Source organism: Embiotoca jacksoni, unplaced genomic scaffold (genome assembly GCF_022577435.1).
Source record: "Embiotoca jacksoni isolate LCO1_2020_lvr unplaced genomic scaffold, fEmbJac1.0.p SCAF_6, whole genome shotgun sequence".
NCBI classification, from domain to species: Eukaryota; Metazoa; Chordata; class Actinopteri; family Embiotocidae; genus Embiotoca; species Embiotoca jacksoni.
The window spans coordinates 16,833,822-16,855,140 of NW_027185414.1; the positions used below are offsets into that span (position 1 = coordinate 16,833,822).

General features: G+C 39.9%; 1 protein-coding gene across 5 annotated transcripts in view; it reads right to left on the reverse strand.

Annotated features, from left to right (window-relative positions):
• Nucleotides 1–165: 165 nt before the first annotated feature.
• dagla (diacylglycerol lipase, alpha) overlaps nucleotides 166–21,319 on the reverse strand; it is a 33,879-nt gene continuing 12,725 nt past the window's right edge. For 4 of the 5 annotated variants that reach the window (XM_069173427.1, XM_069173425.1, XM_069173426.1 and 1 more), the window contains 20 exons: nucleotides 19,459–19,560; nucleotides 19,108–19,319; nucleotides 18,809–18,910; nucleotides 18,578–18,716; nucleotides 18,351–18,438; nucleotides 17,292–17,426; nucleotides 17,124–17,201; nucleotides 16,331–16,455; nucleotides 15,591–15,741; nucleotides 13,966–14,049; nucleotides 13,051–13,128; nucleotides 12,722–12,802; nucleotides 12,358–12,500; nucleotides 10,448–10,516; nucleotides 10,292–10,364; nucleotides 9,595–9,803; nucleotides 8,727–8,853; nucleotides 4,553–4,719; nucleotides 4,247–4,264; nucleotides 166–3,767 (listed from right to left, as the gene is read on the reverse strand). In XM_069173427.1, the coding sequence (XP_069029528.1) occupies nucleotides 2,663–3,767; nucleotides 4,247–4,264; nucleotides 4,553–4,719; nucleotides 8,727–8,853; nucleotides 9,595–9,803; nucleotides 10,292–10,364; nucleotides 10,448–10,516; nucleotides 12,358–12,500; nucleotides 12,722–12,802; nucleotides 13,051–13,128; nucleotides 13,966–14,049; nucleotides 15,591–15,741; nucleotides 16,331–16,455; nucleotides 17,124–17,201; nucleotides 17,292–17,426; nucleotides 18,351–18,438; nucleotides 18,578–18,716; nucleotides 18,809–18,910; nucleotides 19,108–19,319; nucleotides 19,459–19,553 (3,279 nt within the window). In that variant the 5' untranslated portion in view covers nucleotides 19,554–19,560 and the 3' untranslated portion in view covers nucleotides 166–2,662. The remainder of the gene's footprint in view (nucleotides 3,768–4,246; nucleotides 4,265–4,552; nucleotides 4,720–8,726; nucleotides 8,854–9,594; nucleotides 9,804–10,291; nucleotides 10,365–10,447; nucleotides 10,517–12,357; nucleotides 12,501–12,721; nucleotides 12,803–13,050; nucleotides 13,129–13,965; nucleotides 14,050–15,590; nucleotides 15,742–16,330; nucleotides 16,456–17,123; nucleotides 17,202–17,291; nucleotides 17,427–18,350; nucleotides 18,439–18,577; nucleotides 18,717–18,808; nucleotides 18,911–19,107; nucleotides 19,320–19,458; nucleotides 19,561–21,319) is intronic. The other variant, XM_069173428.1, reaches the window with a different exon arrangement.

The following is a 21,319-nucleotide window of genomic DNA, read 5'->3' on the forward strand; positions in this document are numbered from 1 at the left end:
AAATAAGACGTTTACATGTACAGTATACTCTCATTATACTAAACTGCATTGAAACAATGAGGAAAACGGGAAACGTGGGACATGAACTTCAGTTTGTGGTTCATTTAAATATACAGTCATCAACACATTGACAAGAGTATATCAGTCACACATACTGAAAGATTTAAGACAGAAATTCATTGGTTTTTTTTTTTCATAGTTTGCAGTTTATTCCATTACAGGCAGGGCAGTGAGGGAAAGGGATTTAATACATTCTCATTGTGGGGCAGGAAAGGAAGGAAGGGAGGCAAACCAGGTAAACATGGACAAGACAGAGTTGAATTATTCCTTTCAATATAGACCAATTTGTAAATCTGCCAATAGTCTGAATAAATAACTTTCAGATGAAATATTTTTACTATGTCAATACCAATATCTTATAATATAGTAATTATCTCCTTATGTTATATAGTTGTTTTCTACATGACTCTATTGGATTTCATCTTTTTTTTTTTAGACATCTGCATAAATAATTACACATAGAGGATGGTGCTGTACACATCATGGTGGAAAGAATGAGTGCTTTCTTTCAGCAGTGTTTTAGTGTATGACCAGCTGCAGGCGAAGCTACTGAATGTAGGAAATAGCTGGCCCAGCCTTTGTGTATCCACTGGGAATGGCAGCATGATTAGAGAAGTGTCAGACTGAAAACTGGCAGGAGCTGTCTGCTGTGAGTAACCACAGCAAATCTGATTCCAATTAGAGAGACGGTACAGATCACTATGATGACTCCAGGCTTGATGGTGGCGCTGCACCAAAGATCACTGTGAGAAAGCTGTCACTCTGCAGCATGTCTCACCACTGACACATTTGCAAAAAAAAATACAAAACAACAAAAACATATTGTCACCATGCCATGGCAAAATGTCAAATACTTTTCCACTCGGACAGAAAAGAAAGCTGAAATATATAACTCTTTACATTTGGGAGAGTCCAAAAAGTTCTCCACACTGTCCTAAAAACTGAGATAAAAACCACTGACATCAAACCAATCTGTTGCAAGAGCAATAAGGATAATAATACCATCAAATATAGCAATAAAAGTGATAACAACATTAACTGTAATAAATAATGCAAATTGTGAGCCACCTGTTACATCCAGAGTGATATGGAAGCTTGTATGCCACAGTTTTTAGAACTGGCATACGTAATGTTTTGAGCCATTCATTCAGTCCAACCTCAAAGAGGTTTGAGATGAACCAGATTAAAGGGAAGCAAACACCTCGATTGAGAGCACCGTCAGAACAGGAGAAATGACATCCTGGGACGCCTTCAGGACACAGAGTTTGGTACCGTCGGGCGACCTGGGCATTTCAAGAGTTTAAGTTCAACATATGATGATCATTTCTGGCCATGTTTGGAGCTTATTCACTGTGGCTTAATGACAACACTTGTTCTACATCAGCCATGCTACTCTGAAATGCATAAAGCATGCAGACTCTGACCCGGGCACATTGCTAAGAGCTCTCCAAGGAGAAATGTACAGTATTTATGAGACGAGGAAAACTATTGGCAAGTTTGTTGCTTGTTCAAACCCAATGTGCCGAGGTTGTGTTTCAAAATGTCAGCCATGGCAGTGTTTTCATGTCAGGATGGCATCTTTTCCGTGGTGTTGCTGTGTAACAGTCTACATGGGAACCAACAGGAATGGCAAGGGAAGAAGATAATGAACTTAGCTTATGTTTAAATAAAGCAATATCCATATACATATACAAAATTACATTTCATAAATACATTTGGCAAGACAATGTATTAAATTTTTTTTGGCAAAGGGGATAAATTGAGCAATATGATGTGTGCAAGAGTAACCAAATGTCAATCTAAGTGGCTTAGTGACAATTCCTCTTCAAGAATAAATAAATAAAAAAATGAAAGTCTTCATGCACTATAAAGAGTAACCAAAAGACTCAAAAACATCCATAGGCGTCTGTAATAACTTTGTCACAATCACTAAATGTTTAAGACACATGGATTCTCACCAACGTAACACACTTACTCTCTTTCTCAAAGTCAAATTCTTTGTAGACCTGAGAAACGTTTCTTAATGTCTTCTCACTTCCGCTTATTAACAAGTATGTCCATCTTCACATTTCTGATTTAAAAAAATAAAATGAAATAAAAGCTGGACAAATTTCCGGAGCTGCTGAGGGTGCAGGAAGCTGTACAGTACATCAACCCAGGTGATGTGCCTATGCTAACCTCTTCTACAGTGTTTAGTTTTTGAATCCCTGCTCAGTTAACTATTCTCCCTTTGATTTTGTTAAGTCAGGGAATTGATGCGATGCGGACACATCCCCACGTGGGTGAGACAACATTGTTTTGGAATGGCATTGTGGAGCTACAGTTATTTATATTCACCCAAAAGCAGCACAGCCCCCTGGCATGCAGAGAGAGGTATCTTTTTTTTCTTAGTCATTGCAATAGTGTGAAAATGCTATAAACAGAGTTCAAAGGGGACACCTGAAGAATGGATGTAGTTTGTAAGTTGGTCAATCAGGTTCTGTCATTGGATCTCTGATGAGTGACTGCATTCCATCGCATGCATGTACTGTGATATGTTTTCAAATTTGGATGACCGCACCTTTTAAATTAGAGCGATGGACATTGGAGCCTTCAGAGCACACTACACCATAGACGACAGTGAGTTCTCTTCAGGACAGTGGCATGGGGTAGATGTTCGTAGGGAGTGCATGGCTGGCGGAGGACCATCACTGGGGGAAAGGTCGTTGAGCTCCTCAGATGACGAGAGAGGAAAGGAGGGTGACAAAGAAATGCCTGAAGAAGGGTCAGCAGATCCAGCAAAAGTGCGTGGGGGCTTGGGGACTAGATTAGGCTCCAGTGTTGCTCTGGCCAGAAGTTGTTTGTCATCCAACCGCTCTCCATCTGCGAGACACTCACCCTGGCCAAAGGAGCCCCGGCCTGACTCGGACTCCCCGTCAGATAGCTCCAAAGGTGGAGAGCTGCTGCCGTCCAGTCTGAATAGAGAGTCTAAGTACTGGGCGAACTCCAACACGGCCTGGCTGGGGTTTCCGTTGGATAGCTGGGGTGGAGGAGAAGAAGTTGCCGGTTTGGTCTCTGCACTAAATTGTTCGTCTGTTGCATCCAGCTCCCAGCCTTCATTTTCTCCATCACCTGGTTTAGAACCCATTTGTGGGCTTAGGGGAGTGTTAGGAGTGCTCCCTGGGCTGTAGACACCAGGTATCTGTTGGTGATCCCCATCAGGAAGCATTTTTGGGCTGGCGTTTGGCTCTGGTTTGAAAGGCTGAGCCAAGACACTCTGGTTCAGAAGAGCTGGGGAATGGTGTCCACTGTAGTGAGGAGTGGCAGGAGACAGCCGCATGGGGTAATCTGGAGTGGATCGGGATTCCAGTGGGGTGAAGAAGGGCCCAACCTCACCCAGGTGCTCTGGGGTTTCCTGGCAGAGGCAGTCTGCAGCCAGTAGTTCAGTGCGAGAGCTGAGAGATGGGTTCTCCTCCGGGATTGGGGCATCCAAAGGGAATGGGAGGCTACTCAGCATTGGTGAACCCCTTAACGCAGCCGAGGAGCGTCGGGAATCCAGACTATAGAGGGACTCGGCGTCTGAGAGGCTCTCCATGATGGCCAGCGGTGCTTTGCGGTCCCTCAACTCCACTGCCAGGCGCTCCCGTGCTCCACGCAGTACAACAGGCACTGGGGGAGGAGGGCACTCAGAGAAACCATCCAGAGATATTTCAGACTGGGCACACGAACTAGAGCAGAGGAGAAGAACGGGTTGGAGAGTGGTGACAGGGAAAGGAGAGGAGAGGGGATCCAAAACACAAAACAGACATGAAAACTGGGTCAAAACAACTCACGGAGTGTTAAAGAAGGGAAAGATGGGGAAGTGTTAGTATTGAAACCATAACAAAATTCTACAGATTAGGTGAACACTGCAAACTATTACATAGATGGAAGAAAGAACAGAGAAAAGGAGAAACTGGGGGGTCCAGGAGTGAATCCTACTGTATGTACGCTCTTGTATTAGCATCTAATACAGGAGAGGTAACATCAGAGTTCAACCATCACTACCAGGAGTTCACACTGACTTTGGACAAGGGCTAAACCAGAGAGGACGAGGTGGGAACTGAATACTACCATACGTTGCAACTGCTCTGTGGTCAGACAGCGTGCATGCGTGCATGAGAAAAGTGAGCACATTGCAAAATTAGTATTAGCATGCTTTGCTTACCGTAACAATGTTTTTTGTCTTGTTTTTTTTTTTTGTTTTTTTTTAAACAAACAGAACAGACAAAAATGATGATTTTGAGAAAACAATAAAGTAGCAGTTAGTAGCAGTAGTATTTCTTGGTACTGGCGATACAGTATAGTCAAATTATGATTAGACATGTCCCACTGATTACCTCTACATTACAGGGTGAGGTTTACTCTATTCCATATTGAGTTAAGAGTGGAAACTGAATATTCAGAGTATCAAACTGCTTCATATATTCTTTTTCGGGTCAAACACACCCACAGCGGTGCCTGGTGTACTAACCGAACACTGCTATTCCTGCGGTGGTGGGTTGTAGGCGTCGGCTGCTGAGAGGTTGTTGATGCATCCATGAACAAGGTTTCTGGATTCAAGTCCACTTCTGTGGGGCTCACCATGATCTTGGCTGCTGACAGCAAAGCAGTTTTTCCTTTGTTGTAGTTCTCCAACACCTGTCACAAGCACAAAGGTATACACAGACATGACTTCACAGATTAATGTACAATAAGAGCAAGAGAGAGGAAGGATTAGGGTTGAGAGCCAACGTAAACAGAATAATAATTGCAAACAGAAGTCCAGGTCTAACTGGAAAAAATAAATTCACCCGCCCAGGTGTTATCACTTACAACTCTTCAAAACTAACTAATCCAAATAATTGTTTACTTTTGCAGATAAAACAGATATAGATGCCACCTGACTTATTTAATTTCAATATTTCTCTACTGTCCGAAAAAGAACTGTATCCAGTGGCATCATAAACGTGCTGACATGTTTCTCTTAAAAAAAATATGTCTCCATTATGTCAGAAGGAGGGATGAAAAAACAAAGGGTAAATCACTAAATCCATATCTACTTCATTAATAGTTTGAGAAAGCATCATGAGTTCATCATCAGTTTTTATCCATAGTGTTATTGATCTGGTACAAGAACAATAAATGCAAGATCTCCAGTATCTGATAATGCTTTTGGATCACACTTAGTAAAATTATAATGGTTTTCAATGGCATTATTCAAGTAACCACGACAATTATATTTAAATGTAAGCGATAAATGTAAGTACAACCTAAAGGTGATCTTACACCTACTCCAACTGACATGAAACACCCACATTCAGTCATGATGCCTGAGCAAGACCTACATTTCTGATGATAAGGAAAAATGAACTGTAAGACAATATGTAATCAGAAAAAACATGAAAGAAAACCACAAGCCTATAAAATATGAACTGTATTTTGTGAAGTGATATAAATGTGAACAGAACAAACATTAATGGCAAATCACATCAGCACACAATTACATATCTTCGGTTAACTTTAATGACTTAAAACACAGAACATTATGGTATAAAAACAACTGTAACAGTGAGAGGACAGGAAACAGACAAATAAAACATACATTACATGTGACAATGGACTGGAATGATGAAAAATAAATGAAAACAAAGGCTGAGTGGGTTAAAAATGTCATTAAACAAACATGTTTACGATGTTTGGGTTATGCAGATGGTTATGGGTCACAAAACATGAGTTTGTTACTTGGGTGAGGGTTACCAATGACATGAGAACAAGACTAATGTAAGTGATATGGCAGATATCTGGCAAGAAAAACATGAAACAACCTTCAATTGGAGGCACAATGCCCAACAAGTGATGACAAACAATATATATAAATTTAAACTTAAGTTTATATAAACTTAAGTTTATATAATATATATATATGTAATATATATGTATATATATATATATATATATATATATATATATATATATATACATATATATTTGTAAACTTAAGAGTTTTGCCTTAAGCAATAATATACTGAAATCCCCAAATCCATTGATTCATATGACATATCAAATGAACATTATGTCCTATCACTATGAAGTGTAATGTGCAGGATATAAAATATCTCCAGTTTTCTGAATCCTATTGGTGAAAGATCTCCATTGTACCGTGCAGGTAAAAAGAAGAAAATTTGAAATGTATTCGATGCAGTAAAGCAGTGGAGCAACAAAAGGTAATCCATATTTACACAATTGTTCCCTCTTGTTACTTCATCTGCTGAGTAACTTCTCCAAGGGATTATGATTGAGGAAAAGCTGAACATGTGCTTTGAAAAAGCCAAAAGGGAACAGAAATCCAGAGAGAAAAGTTGCAGCGACTGAAGCACCCACCAAAGAGGGAAGAAAGAGCAGCTAATGTGGAGGAAATTAGGTTACCATGGAAACTGTGAATACAAAGAATACTTGTTAGGTTGAGGAACAGGGTGACAAGGTTCATGCCAAAGCACTTGACCAAATGTACTGTAGCTGAGACAAGAATGGAAAAGAATGAGCTCATTAAGAAGAGAAAGAGCACAGATGGGTTCTGATTTGTGAGTGTTGGGTTTAAAGAGTTTACATATTCCATTAATCAGTGATGTATTCCAGGACATAATTACTGATCAGATTTACCACATTCCCTTGTGGTTGTTTATGCATGTTCACATTGTACCTCTGCTCTGACACCTCCTGATGGCATCCAGTGAGCTCGCCTGGACTTCTTGTATCCAGCCAACAGTTTATGTGTAAGTGGAAAGAGCAATGATGTCAGTTGGAACAGCAAGGTAGGACTGTTTTTCTCAACTGTTATAGCAGCTGAGCTGCTTTGCGTCCTGCGTTTTTTTATGGCTTCTTTTAGTGGAAGAAATGGCAGATTCTCCAGTGGCTTTTTAACTGTTTTAAGACGGTCATCGTCCACAGACCGGCACCAAATCCTGAGTTTTAGATCAAGCAAAATGTTCCTACAGCTAAACGTAATGAGGATGACATGACATCATCTTAGTCTGGCTATTTAATCAAAGTATTCATAGTAACAAGGACAGTTTTTAAGTGTGTGATGACTGATCATTTAGATTGGTCATTGTTTTGTCCACGAGTCTAATACTGAATGTGATACAGATCATACAAGAGAATCAGAAAGACTGTTTGGCACGTTTTGCAAAGAGCTGTGTGATGCTACTATCTTGAAATGAGAAATTTCTGTCTGAGTACAGTTAGACTCATCAGAAAGGATTTCACAGACAGGAACAGCAGTCACGTCTTCACATGGATGAGAAACGGGTGGTTCTGATTGGGTTTGTGGTGGAATGCATGAATCATCTTCAGCTGGAAGTGCTTCTGAGAGAGATGGAAGGGCTGTTAGAAAGTGGAGGGACAGACACCAAGCATGGCTGAGAGGCAGAGGGACAGTCTGACAGACGAGGAGCTGGAAGAACAGACTCAGCATCTGGAAAAAAAGGAGAAGCAGCAACAGTCAGAGGGACAAAGTTAGCCTGAATGTCTGTGAGGGAGGCAGTGAAAGACGGGTCTTTGTGGTTAGATGAAGAATCAGAAGGAGGAGGATTAGGGTTTAATTCACTTGGTGAGGTTATGGACACAATGGTACTGCAGGTAGGCTGACTGACTCCCAGTTCCTCGGGTTGCGAGTTTTCCTGCTCAGACAGGGGACAAAATGGTTCCAGTACCTGCAGAAACACCAGAGGTATCACACGACATACAAGGGACAGAAGATGTATACACACTCTTTGTACATACACACACATACAGGGCTTATAGTGTCCATCCAGAGGTGCAGTTTGAGCCACAAAATGAAAGCAAAACCACGTAAAAACAGACAAGAACAAACATACATGAACTCTGCAGCCACCAGAAAGTGCAAACCCCAAAGTGAATCCTTCACATGCAAACATACATATTTATACCCTGTTAACAAACTATTAATATACTGTACATGATTTTTCTCAATTTGATTACAGTACAATGTTCAGTAATGAGGTGGGTCAGTTTAAAGACCAGTGAGATGAGAAAGGCATCACCCATCTTCAAATAGGTATTCTCTGTAAATGTCAAAGTCCTTTGCCAGGTGTAATTGAAACAAGGTTTTCCCTTCTGTTGTTAACAATAGAAAAACGTATGTAACCTTTAGATGAAGATGTGGCCAGACAACTACTGTATGTCTTAATTTTAGGAAAAAAGCATTTGAAAGCATCAAGTTTATATCAAATTTACAAACTGCATCAGAACTAAATTTGGAGTCTGTCTATGACTCTAAACACTGGTGGGTAAAGTTTCAGTTTTTTTCAGTCTCCTCTCGTCAAACATGTAAACCTCTCTCGCTGACTATTGTCATTCATTCTGGGCAGTGTTTATACAATGTTAACAAAGATGGAACTTATCTCCAGAAATATTACATAAAGTAAAATCTGAATGCTGCTGGTCTCTTTAATGAGAAATGTAATTTAAAATAAGGTAGTATCCCCCTTCATTAACAATAGTTGAAAATATGCATCTGAATTTTTATACAATTCACACATAATCATCCATCAATCCAGTTGCCCAGTGTTGGAAATCAAGAACAAGATTTAAAAGCCATTTAACCACCAAAAACATCTATGTGCATGCACACAAATAATACAGACCTTGTTTAGGCCCTCCATCACCATGTGGGGCATGTGCTCATTAAGCATGGCAGGCGATATAATGACCTCATTAAAGGCATTGTTGTCCCCCCACAGAGCTGAGTAGGTGGGATCTTCCTGGCCACAGCTACAGAGAGAGAGTGAGAGAGACTGTCAATCATGGTGAAATAGACAATGAACACACAAGTTCATTGCCTCAGTACTGTGAAATAATTGTCATTCATCAATGGGTCTCTGTCTCATCAATCATGTCTCTCTATCTCATCGGATTTCCTGAGCTCATGAGGTCCCTCTGGAAGTATAGATCATTCTGGGGGACGATATTAACAGGACCTGGGAGGGTAGGACCTCAGAGATGGATTGGCTAGACCTCTTACACTTGTCACTCTGTCTCTCCCTGATCCAGTTCTGACAATAAACATCGCTGTTTTGCCACCCAAGACGGGTCTCCTGTAGCTTCTTCACTCCAAATCTACAATTTCCTTAACAAGTATCATTTAATCACAATAAAAAATATATATCATGAGCAAAGGATACTGAAATATTTGTTTTATAGCTTGAACAAAGTTTTAGAGAGCAAAAACAAAGCATGAGGACATGGGAGAAGAGGTCCTCATGGATTGACTGCTGCTGTTTTTAATTTGTTTATCAGGCATAACAAACACATGCTGTCATGTTGTTTTCATCATTAGCATAACCTGGATAAACTACTTCTACTTGTGAGCTTGATTGTCTTTGTATGAAACATACATTTTTACCATACAAACTTTAAGCACCATCACTACTGAACTGACTTCAGAAAACACGTTTCAGACTTCAGATGTATTTAGCTACAATCTGCCCACAGCTTTCACGCGAGTTCTTGTACCATGTCTCAGGAGGATGGTTGTGCACCACATGGATGATTCTGCCAGGTGGGTAGAGGGGTGTGGATGCTGAGAGGGCAATGCTGAGGTCACTGGGGTGTAGCCACAGGCGGCTGCTGGGGGGTGCTGCCGGCTGAGACTGAGGATCATCATCCTCTAGCGGAAGCTCTGACTTTGGGATGCATTTAGTGCCTCCCGCAATGATCCTCCACTTGCAAAGAAAAATGTACTTGTGTTATGCAACTTAACATCTGAATCTACATTCATCTTCGGTATATTGTATGTTTTTCTGCAACAGAGAGGGGCTTACTAAATTATGCTTTAATTACAGCAATGACAGCTGCAGTGTTGTGAAGGGTTGTGGAAAAGGCTGCTGTTTATTTTTAATCAGTAATTGCAAAATGTGGAAAATGCAGCAGAAGTGTGATGCTTCAGGGTTTTATGTGCTGATTGTTACAGACAAAAATGCAAACATGCTGTCAATCTAATTACTATTCAATCATGTATTATTTATCTGTGCAGTAGAGGTGTGTTTTTGTCACAAGTCCATAAAGCATTCCATCAAAATGATTGGGAGAAGGCGCGGCATGTTCTTGGTGACACAAGCTTGTTTTTTTTGTGTGGTTTTTTTCATAATATAAAAATGGTCTACAGGTCAGTCTGACTTTCATCTTCTATAGTACCATCAGTTTAAGTCACCTTTGGCTTGTTACTTTTCTGTAACACTTCCAGAAGGTGGCGCCGAAAACCTTCCAGTTGTGACAGGCCGAGTCTACGAGAGATCAGAGGTTATTGTGGTAATACTGCAGAGAAGTGAGGTTAACGTCAGTTTACTAGATACCGTAAAATACATACCTTGGTACAAGGTCTTTTCCCAATACCACAGATGTAACAAACTCTTTGGAGTACTCCATGGCATCCTCACTGTGTAAATAAAATTAAAAAAAAAAAAAAAATCATTAAATGATGTTAACCAAACATGTAAAGAGAGTAATTGGTGTGACCAGAGAGGAAAACAAGTTATCTGCAACACTTTCAACTCATATTTTAAACATTTACTTGAATCTAAAGTGCTTAAATACATTAAAAAAAAAAGTTATATATATGAAATATAAATTCCTCACGAGTAGTGTATACTACATTAAATATTTAATAGATATATTTATCTGATCATATCCAAAGGATATGTAAGTGCATTCATACTCTGGTTGATACAATACTGGAAATGTTGGACAAACTAAGCAAGTGACACTTATTAAAACAAAACTACAGAAAAATAAAAACAGTGCCCCTGCAGAAGTGGATCCTCCCTTCCCATTGACTTATGTGTCAGTCAATCTCTAAACAGGTGCATCCAACAGCAACTTCTACATTTGATTTTAATGTGAAGGGCATCAAGTGGGATCTCACAGACTTTGAAAAGCACATGATCAAGGGTGCCTGGAAGAGAGTGAAGCATTGCTGCTCTGGAACGGGGCGGTGTGAGATGAAGGTACTTAAACATACAAAAGGTTTTAGTATGTCGACAATAACTCTAGATTGATGTATACTGGAAATGTTGGGTTGCCTATAGCACAAGAGTAAACAGCACAGAGTAAAAGATTTTGACACAAAAAAACAAACTTTTGCTTTTGCGGTTTATAACTGTCAATGACTGGAAACAGGTTGCCTGGTCCGATGAATTGAAATCACAGCTGTACTACTACTACTAAATTACTATTTGCACTAGGTGCAATTGCACCATTGTTTAGATGTATATATGTTTCTTAGCTGTATATATGTCTATTTATGTTTTATATGTCTATCTATGTCTGTCTGTTTTTGTACGTTGAGAGAGAAGTTACAACCGGAGTCAAATGGCTTGTATGCGTTAACATACCTGGCCAATAAACTGATTCTGACACACTCAGCATGTGGCATAAAGGAGACGCACAAGAACCACTATACAGTGTTACCACAGTTACAGTCAACTGGGGGAATGTAATGGCCAATTAGAGGCATTCATGTGGCTTTCAGTGGTGCAATTAATACCTACAGATTGACATTTTGATACCAGAGTATAACTTATGCTTATCCATTACAGCCTGTATGTGCCCACCAAGGACAAACACAGTTGACACTGCATGCAGCTGTAGTGCGGGGTGCTGGATAGTGATCATGTGCAGACAAACTAAATGCTAATAAAGTCTGAATCACTGGAACAAAAATAAACTTTAATGTTAAGAAAAAAAAAACAATACAATGACGAACAAACCAGGGCTTGTGGGTACATGTCCAAAACACTTTCTCAAGTGTCCTGTACTATGTAACACCTTGGTTTTTCATGAACATACAAATACATTTTGCAGACCAATTTTATGTCACACACTGAAAGAAGAAAGTGATTCCTTTGAGTAACAGTCCACAAACATTTATGTTTATGGCCCTTTTAAATAAATCCAGATATTCTGGCCCTGTGGTTCTGCTCCCAGCCTGGGTGTATGGCAGCTCTGTCACTATTTGCAATTAAATCAGTTTCTATGAAATTATTGCAGGATTACTAAAGAACCAGGGAATAACCTGTGGCAGCACTCTTGTAAGAAACAGTCAACCTCAGGTAAAACCAGTAGGAGACTTATAGACATAAATATGGGATTTATGTGCCAATATGTCAGATAGGATTTTAATAACTTCCTATATAACATATTAAAACTGGAAAAACTGATCTTCTCTCGTAGTTTTTTTTGTATAAGGTTAGAGTTATAAACACACAAAGACTGACTCACCTGAGAAGGCCGCCAGGTGGAGAGTAAGAGTAGCAGTGGAGTGTGGGGTACTGAGGTCTCAGCAGGAAGGAGAGGATAGCAGCAGTGCCTGCACCAAGAGAGTGCCCGACTATCACCAGCCCATAGTGCATGGTGCCTTTGTTCTGTGAGCGACAGACAGAGTCATTACATTCGCTCTTGTTACCGCACTTTAACAAATTGCCTTTACTGCTGTTTGTTAGAGAGTTTGTTGTATTCACTATGGTTAGGATTATGGTAATGTTACACAGCTGGTGAAGCCTTTATAAAGTACTACAAATTCACAGCACAAATTCTAGAGAAGGCTCATTATTGAGCCTGCCATTCAGTGTACTGAGTCATGTACCAAGTCTCTTCCAAAAGCTTGTGACAAGATCATTTCCTGCTCCAGTTTCTTCTTAATGTATTCTGCTGAGTAAACCATCCCCTGAGAGTGGAGAGAAAGAGAGCAGGATTTAGTGGAGGGAAGATAGTAAGGGAAAAATAAATATGGACATGAAGTTTGTGTCATTAATCTGTTAATAAATTATACATATTGTAATTGTTCAACTATTAACAATGGAAATGACCATTGGAGTCTGTGACACAATTGAATGAAGAACAGAGAAACTTAAAAAGGAAAGCTCTCAGGACAATGTACCATATGTTTAGGAGGTGATTCGTTTGATCTCTGACCTTGTGGCCGAGCCAGGTCCCGTGCTGCTCCTCCAAAGGCAAACGTTCAGAGTCCCCCGTCAGATCAGTCAAGGCGTCCTAACACACACAAGAAAAATTCAAACTTCTACAACGTCAGCATAAAGCAGAGATCACAACTGGAAGAGAGGAACATTGAGATGGAGAAAGTGAAAACGACATTTTACTGATAAATGTGCACGGATTATGCACATAAATTAAATATACCATTCATAAACTCCATTGCATACTAAATTTGTTATATAACTTGATATAGACCAATATCTTTACAGACTATAAAAGAATGTCCTCAAGTAAGACTCACTTTATGTTTACAATTAAGAAATTATAATTACCATTCTTTCATTATTGGTGAAATCCTACACTACCTACTAAAGCACTGATCACAAGAGACACCTTAAGGGAAGGTGCAAATCAACACTTGTATTTTCAAGGAAGGTTTGGCTTGGTTCTACACAAGGCTACAGGTGCACCTGTATTTTTAATGTCCTACTGTCCGTGCATTTCTACTTTGATCAGTTGGATGTTTTAAGTAGCTGGTGGCAAAGCTCATTGAGGAGAGTCGTCATTTTCCTCTCAAAAGACAATTTGCCGTTGTTATAAAACCATGATTAAATTCATAGCTCTTGGTTCAATTCAGGTTTAAAACACTACAGGAATTTTCTGAAATGGTTATGTAAAAAAGTGGATAGGACATTTATCTCTGAAAGTGGACGGTCATGTTTCTGCTCTACACGTGAGGGGTGTAGGAGTGCGAGAACACTTCATCGAAACCATGAGAACTTCACCTGCGCTGGAGGTGTTGTGAGGCACTGAAGAGAACAAGGTCAGTTAATGCTCTGAGAGAGTTGAAGAAATTACATCACAAAAAGAAGACAAGAAGCATGAAAATCACACCTTTGGTGAAAGGGTTCCTCTGATGCTGATGACAACTTTCTTTTTTGCATGATCCACGGCCACAAAAAATGGAGTCTCGTAAACCTGTAGGAAAGATGCAGATTGAAGCAGAGACAGTAAAAACTGGTTAGAAAGTAATGTGAGTGGGGAAAGTGAGGAGAGGGTTAATACTTGTGCATCCTAGTTTTACTTGCCGCCCAGCAGCCTTAGCACTTCTACAGTCAATGTGAGCAAACCTTTCTCAGTTCACGCTCATTTACTGTAAATTAAGGAATTTATAGATGGAAACTCAGTGTTGGCTAATCCCACTGAGTTAACAGTAAGTGTTCAGCTTTACAAATCATTGCCATTGTGTGGCTCTAGTTCAGATCTGACAGCTATGGAAAATCTATATTTAAAAAAAAATGATTATTATGAAAATGCATATTTTATGTAATTACAAAACCAATTTTTCAGAACTACAAAAAGTAGTAGAAAGACACATTTGACTGGAGAGTTATGGGAATTTTTAATAACTGGGAAGAAGTTATGTCAACTTTTAAAGCTCTACTTCTAAGTGCCAAAGCAATGCTGCTGTAAATAAATACATTGTATTTTATTAATGTGTTGAATTAGCCATTAAATGTATTTGACAGGCTGGGGTTTATTTTGGTCATTGTGACAATAATGCCACTCAGTTCAATCAGCCATTTATGCAGCATCTTAACTGCCCTAACATACTGCAGATTTACATGACAAGTGGACAGGAAAACATACTAATAAAAAAAATAAAAAAGAATAAAAAAAAAAAAAAAGTAGTTTTGTTTAGTTAGTTTTAATTGAATTTAATTATTCTATTTTATTTTATTTATCGTATATACTGTGCATTTTTATATTTAATATTTTACTGTTGTTTTATTGCTTTCTTGTACCTATAATGCTGCTGTAGCGGAAAACAAATTCCCCTTGTGGGATTAATATATAGATATAGATATCTATATAGATATAGATATCTATCTATCTATCTATCTATCTGTCTATCTGTCTATCTGTCTGTCTGTCTGTCTGTCTGTCTGTCTGTCTGTCTGTCTGTCTGTCTGTCTGTCTGTCTGTCTATCTATCTATCTATCTATCTATCTATCTATCTATCTATCTATCTATCTATCTATCTATCTATCTATCTATCTATCTATCTATCTATCTAGTTCAACACCAACTGGAAAGATACAGGACGTCTTGCTGAGGATGTGGACACAGCTCTCACTCAGCTCCACATATCTCAGCAACTAAACCGCTGATTAAAGTGTTATTTAAAACAAATAGAAATGATGGCCAAACCTCCCAAACGATGCCACAGAACGATCAGACTACCTTCTAGTTTGTGAATCTGTAGCACTGTCCTGTGCTCAGTCATGTTTGTTTGACAAGAACAATATCTGGTTTACAAGTTTGTATGTAACATTTGGCTCTGGGGCTCAATGTGCAGAAGAACAAGATACCATAATTCACCTCAACAGGGCACTATGAAGGAAAAAAAGAAAACATTTGCCTGCAGCTGTTTAAATGCCCCACAACACCTATTCCTTTGTTTTATTGTGAAGCCCAAACACCTCAGATGCTTGTTGGCCAGTTGTTGGATTACTTACAGCATCGTGGCAGGATGTGTAGACAATGTGAACCTGCTTGAGATCTCTGTCCAGGAAGTGTCTGCGTATGGCCAGGACATTACAGCCGCAACAATTGTCCTCCTCTACTGTCACGGACTGAGACAACCGAGAGCCAGACACTGATGTACAGCTGGTAGAGAGGGCAAGATAAGAAGAAAGCAGGGTAAAAAGAAAAGGCTATAAATAGATCAGTAGCAGGCCTAGAAATATATCCATGTAATCCATATTACATCAATATTGTAATATTAGACAAAACATCATGTTCGATTTTGGATACCGTAATATGGCATAACTGTTGTCGTTTCCTGGTTTTAAAGGCTGCCTTACAGTCAAATGACATTTTTGTTTTACATATCAGACAGTTGTGTTTATACAGTAATCCATTAAATCATTAAATCTACATTACTGAGAGTGATTTAAGAAAATAGTCTACAATATTGTCAGAAGCAGAAGATGGAACTGACAAAATAGAAATACATTTAACAGATAGGATTACAGAGATATAATTAATATCCCAGCACAGGCAATCCAGATAAGAGTATATGATTAATTGGATGTTGCTTGTGTCAGTGAGTGGGTCTAACTGGAGCGGTAGCATCTCAGTGGATTACCACTTGGCAAGTGTTGACGCATGTGAAATTTGTTCCACACTGGAGAGGCCCAAGAGACACAGAAAGCAAATAGATCAGAACTGTGCGGGTGTATGTTTGAGTGCTCACGGGCAGGAGCTGGCGAGGCGACACAGCCCACAGGCAGGTTTCCTCATCAGGTACATGGGCCAGCCGTATGCAGCCAAGGCAAAGAGCATGTAATAGCACACATCCTTGTACATGTTCATCTCAGCCTGGGTGTGGAAGAGGCAGACAAACAGACGGACGGACGGACGGAGACACACACACACACACACACACACACACACACACACACACACACACACACACACACACACACACACACACACACACACACACACACACACACACACACACACACACACACACACACACACACACACACACACCTCCATCAGAAAAACTTAGTAACAAGAATAGCAATACATTCATTTTAAGATTGGATTAAATTCAGTTGAACATGTTGTCTTAGCTGTGTACACTATAGTAAAGAATTATACTGTACACCACTGCCAAAAATTGCTGTTGTAAAAAGGGATTTCATCAGACGAACTGCTGGATGTGACATAATAATACCACTGTTTTATATATACTGTGTGGAATGTACAAAACTGTTTTGTATGGAATCAATATCCTGAGGCTAGATCTTTGAATTGTTTATGCACTTTTTGCAGCATTATAAATGAGCTTAACTGACTTTGCACAAATAAAATACTTTTGACGGTAAATAAGACTCACCAGAGCCTTTAAGAGTGAATTAAAATGCATTTTCACTTTTTTACTCCAGTATTACATTAAACACATTAATTCTGAAGCACTGCCCAGGTGGTTCAGCATGGGATATAAACATTTGTCAGTTCATTACACAGAAGAAACTTACCGAGTTCTTAAGGTCCAGGTACCTAGTATTACGAGTGACAGGCATTCCTGACAAGAAGGCTAAAATGTCATTGTTGGCCTTTAGAAGAGAAAACAAATCAGAAACATTATTACAGATTATAAACACATTCCAAACTATAGACTCAAAAGCATATTTTTAGAGTTATACCTGGTCCAGAATAGCAGATCTCTTTGACCTCTGTCTCTGGCGGAGAAGAACCAGTCCAGCAATAATATCACTAGGCACAATGTCCAGGTCTCTGAAGAACTCTGCAAAAAGGCTAGCCACTTCTGAATACGCATCCTGGACATGAAAGCAGAAGACAAGATAAGACTGAACTCCACAACTCCACAAAAGAAGGACATTATCATCATGTAACCTTTACATTATTTAATGCTGGGATAAGACCGACCAGAAAGACGTAGGGTGTCATGACAGAAAATGACCTTTTTATCTAGTGTAACCCCACAATGTCCTTACAAAATGCCTGCCTGGGAGCATGTCTCCCAGAGAGAGCTGGAAAATCATCCTCGGGAGAGCCATGTCTGGACTACCTTGCTAAGCCTGCTGCCAGCGTGTCCTGGCCGAGGGTAAGTGGGAGAAAATGGATGGCTGGTTAGTTTTCTCTCCATCACAAATGCAAATTTGTAGACTTGTAAATAAAGAGCACAGATTTAGCAAAGCTGTGAGGCAATAGCTTCTCTAATCCACCAACAGTAGGCTATCCTTTGCCAAAAAGAAGAGAAGTTTTTCACAGATTACTGCAAATAGACATCATCATAGCCCTGTGCATAGATACAGTGATATTGTAAAGTACACCAACCCGTTGGAACAGCACAAACTCTGTGAGTCTTGTCAAATATGAGTTTTAATTTATTCTCTCTGGATTGTATTTACTTTAATGATCTCAATGCAGGCTAGTGAATCATAAATAGAAAAAAATCTCAGACTTTAGAAGAGCTTAACTTTTTAGCTGACGCGTCACAAATTGATTTAGACTAAAATGAAATCATTTTACATTCATACTTTCTATTAAATGCTTAATGTCACGGGTAAGTAGCTCAGCAAAACGCCGCTGTACGTCAAAGTCTTGATTAATCCAGACAGGCCTTATTTTAATGACTGGCTCTCAGGATGATGTGCCCAACATATTTCTGCTTTTATTCTTTGATGTTATTTTTTTTTTTATCTCAAAGTTGGAATGGGTAGTTGTGCGTCGTGACTCACTGATTGTGTATCCTGGGCTCTCGTGCAGCACATGAAGAATTTTAGCCTCCTGCTCCAGCTGCTGGCTTGGCCTTCCTCTAGCCGGTGTCTAATGCAGAGGGAAAAAAAGTGAAAGTGTCTGTCATGACTCAGTTTGTGTGAAAAACAGGTAAGATGTGCAGGAGCTTGGTGTCAAGACAATACGAGAGCCAGATAGAGAAACTGAGAATCTAAGAGTCTGTTAGTACCTTAGTGTGTACGTAGTGAGGTTGCGTTGACGCCGACGAGTTGCTTTCAGTTTGACAAAGGTCCGACCCGTCGGATCAAAGGTGCACATGAGGGTAATGCAAACGCTGAATATCACTAGCCAGTTGCATGCAACAATTCCTGCAGAGAATATTAAAAAAGTATTCACATTGAAGCATAACAAACACCTTTGAACTTGTTTATTTCCCTTCTTTATATCCTCTTTCACTCACCCAAAGCCAGGTTTTTGGCAGTGACATCTGAGCATGGCTGGTAATACTGGACAAGCCAGGCAATTCCTACTACAGCATATACGAGCTCAACCAACAGAATAGCTGGAGAGAGAAAGAAAGAGAAAGAGGGAGACGGGGAGTGAGGCGAATAATGATCAATATCTGCGCAATCAATACAAACAGTGTTCAAATCTTACTTGAATCCTGAACTAATCCTCACGACCACAACCTTCAATGCCAACGAGCATCAACATGTAATCCTGTTTAAAAGAGCCACACGTCGTACCAGGATGTCTTACCGAGCCGTATATAGAGGACATACTGCAATGCTTCCCTGGGCTGTGTGTACAAGATGCTGCCCCTCATGCTCAACCACATGATGGCACTCTCGCATATAAGGCAGCTGACCAGGATGCCCAGGTACCCCCGGCCATGGTCCACCAGTGTTATAGAACAGGACTGGTCTGATCCATATGGAAGGCCGAACAGAACCACGGACAGAACCACCAACCTGAGAGTGAAACAGAAGGGGAGAGAAGTAATAATTCAGATAAAGAAATATATATTTCTCCAGAGATCCACTGATAAATCATGCATTAAATATAGAGGGGAAAAAAAAAATCTATGTACTTGAAGAAACAGTGACTCACCAGATGCAGTGTAATATAAAAAGGAAGAGGGCGGGCAGCACCAGGTCATCACTGCCAACTGACCAGCGCCGCCGAAACATCACCATTCCAGGCATCACTGCCCTGTGGGACAACCGAGGGGAGAGAGATGACTTCAGGGACAAATGACATCATGTGAAACCATGCTTCATCTCAAAACTCACAAGCCATAGGTACTTTTTAAGCAACAAACCTAATGTCCTATATACTGAGCATCATATTCTTACATGATGCACATAAAGGATATTTATTTCTGTCTGTAAGCTATAGACAGTCAGCAAAAGGGAAACCAATGATGAACAAACACACAGTGTATATATATTGTCACAGATGTTGCTCGATCAAACAACAGGTCAGGTCTTATGCGAAGCTCAGCTTCATCTGCCTGAGGGAACATTTACTTCCCGTCTTTTACGGTCTCTATATGCTAAAACAGAGAGGGCTGCAGGGACAATAACAAAAATAGATTGACTGAGGAGAGGAGTGAAAGATAATGGGAGGTGGAGAGGAAGAGACTAAGTGGGTGAAGGGATGCAGAGAACACCTGCTTTAATATACGATGTTACCATACTGGTTGTGGCCATGTGAGAAAGCTTCTGTTATGTTGCTTTGTCCAGCCTTTGTTAAGAAAGCATTGCGAGATTGCTCAAGTCGCCCCTAGGCTAAACTAAACTGTAAAAGGCATGGTAGGAAGGAAGTAGGAGAGGAAAAGCCACAAAGAGGCTGATCGAGCCTTTATGGCTCCTACATAGTCGCTGAAAGCTAAAAGGATTTTTTTTGTTTTGTTTCACTTCAGTCTGAAAAGTAAGCCATTCCTCAGGACTCTACTGACTCCACTGCATATAACATCTATCTTTAGTGCAGTGATGAGATTACCTACTGATAAAGCAAAGTAAACATAATTTGAAGATTTCTTATTGGTCACTGTCCAGCACTCCTCTGCTGTTGACTATTGTTTCAGACTATTATTTTTGTTATTGTTATTGGCAGCCCTCATCCTTAAATACCAGTCACCATAGCTGCTAAAAGTCTCACTCTGGATCTGCAGATAGCTGCATCACTCCCTGGTTAAAAGGTAAATGTAGGACGGTGCAAAGACATCCTGTTTGGAGGGGATTAATGGTGCTGCAGAGGTAATATGGTGAGAAAACAAATGAAATATGCAGAAGCTGCAAGACCTATGTTGTGAACTGAAAGGGATCAAAAGAGACACTGAACTGTCTAAATTTAGTCAGTTCCAGTCGCACCTGGTCAGATTGGATCGAGTACTGGCACAACAATCTGTGGTGAAGCACAATTCTGCATTTGGCATTAGTTTAACATTTTCCAAGTTTGTTCACACTTCTGTTACCTAACTTTATGTGTCTTTTGTTTCAGCTTCACTTCAGTCAAAACTATGCTCAATGCTTTTTAATGTCCGTTTCTTTGTGCATGTAAATGCAGTGCCGAGATTACATGATTCTCCTTCTATTTCTATTGGGTAAAATCAGCGTGAGGAAAGACCTGTGGCATTTTAAGAAGGTGATAGTGCAAGCTGCCAGAATAAATCCATTTGAACAACTGTAGAAAAAAGCCGTCTCTTTGCAGAACAATAACTTGCTGTGAAAATAACACTTGTATCTTGTGCTTCACAGTGTCTTATCAAGTACAACCTTTTTACTGCGAACAATAAAAGAGGATGTATACTTAGAGTTTCTTGCCCTAACAATGATGACCGATAACACAGTCTCTGAAAGGACCATCTTTTATCAGATTAACAAGTGTCCTTGTCGTCTTCAGTAACAGGAGTAATCTTTAGACACCTGCCTAAGCCTCTGACCAAATCATTTGAAGCCTCCATGAC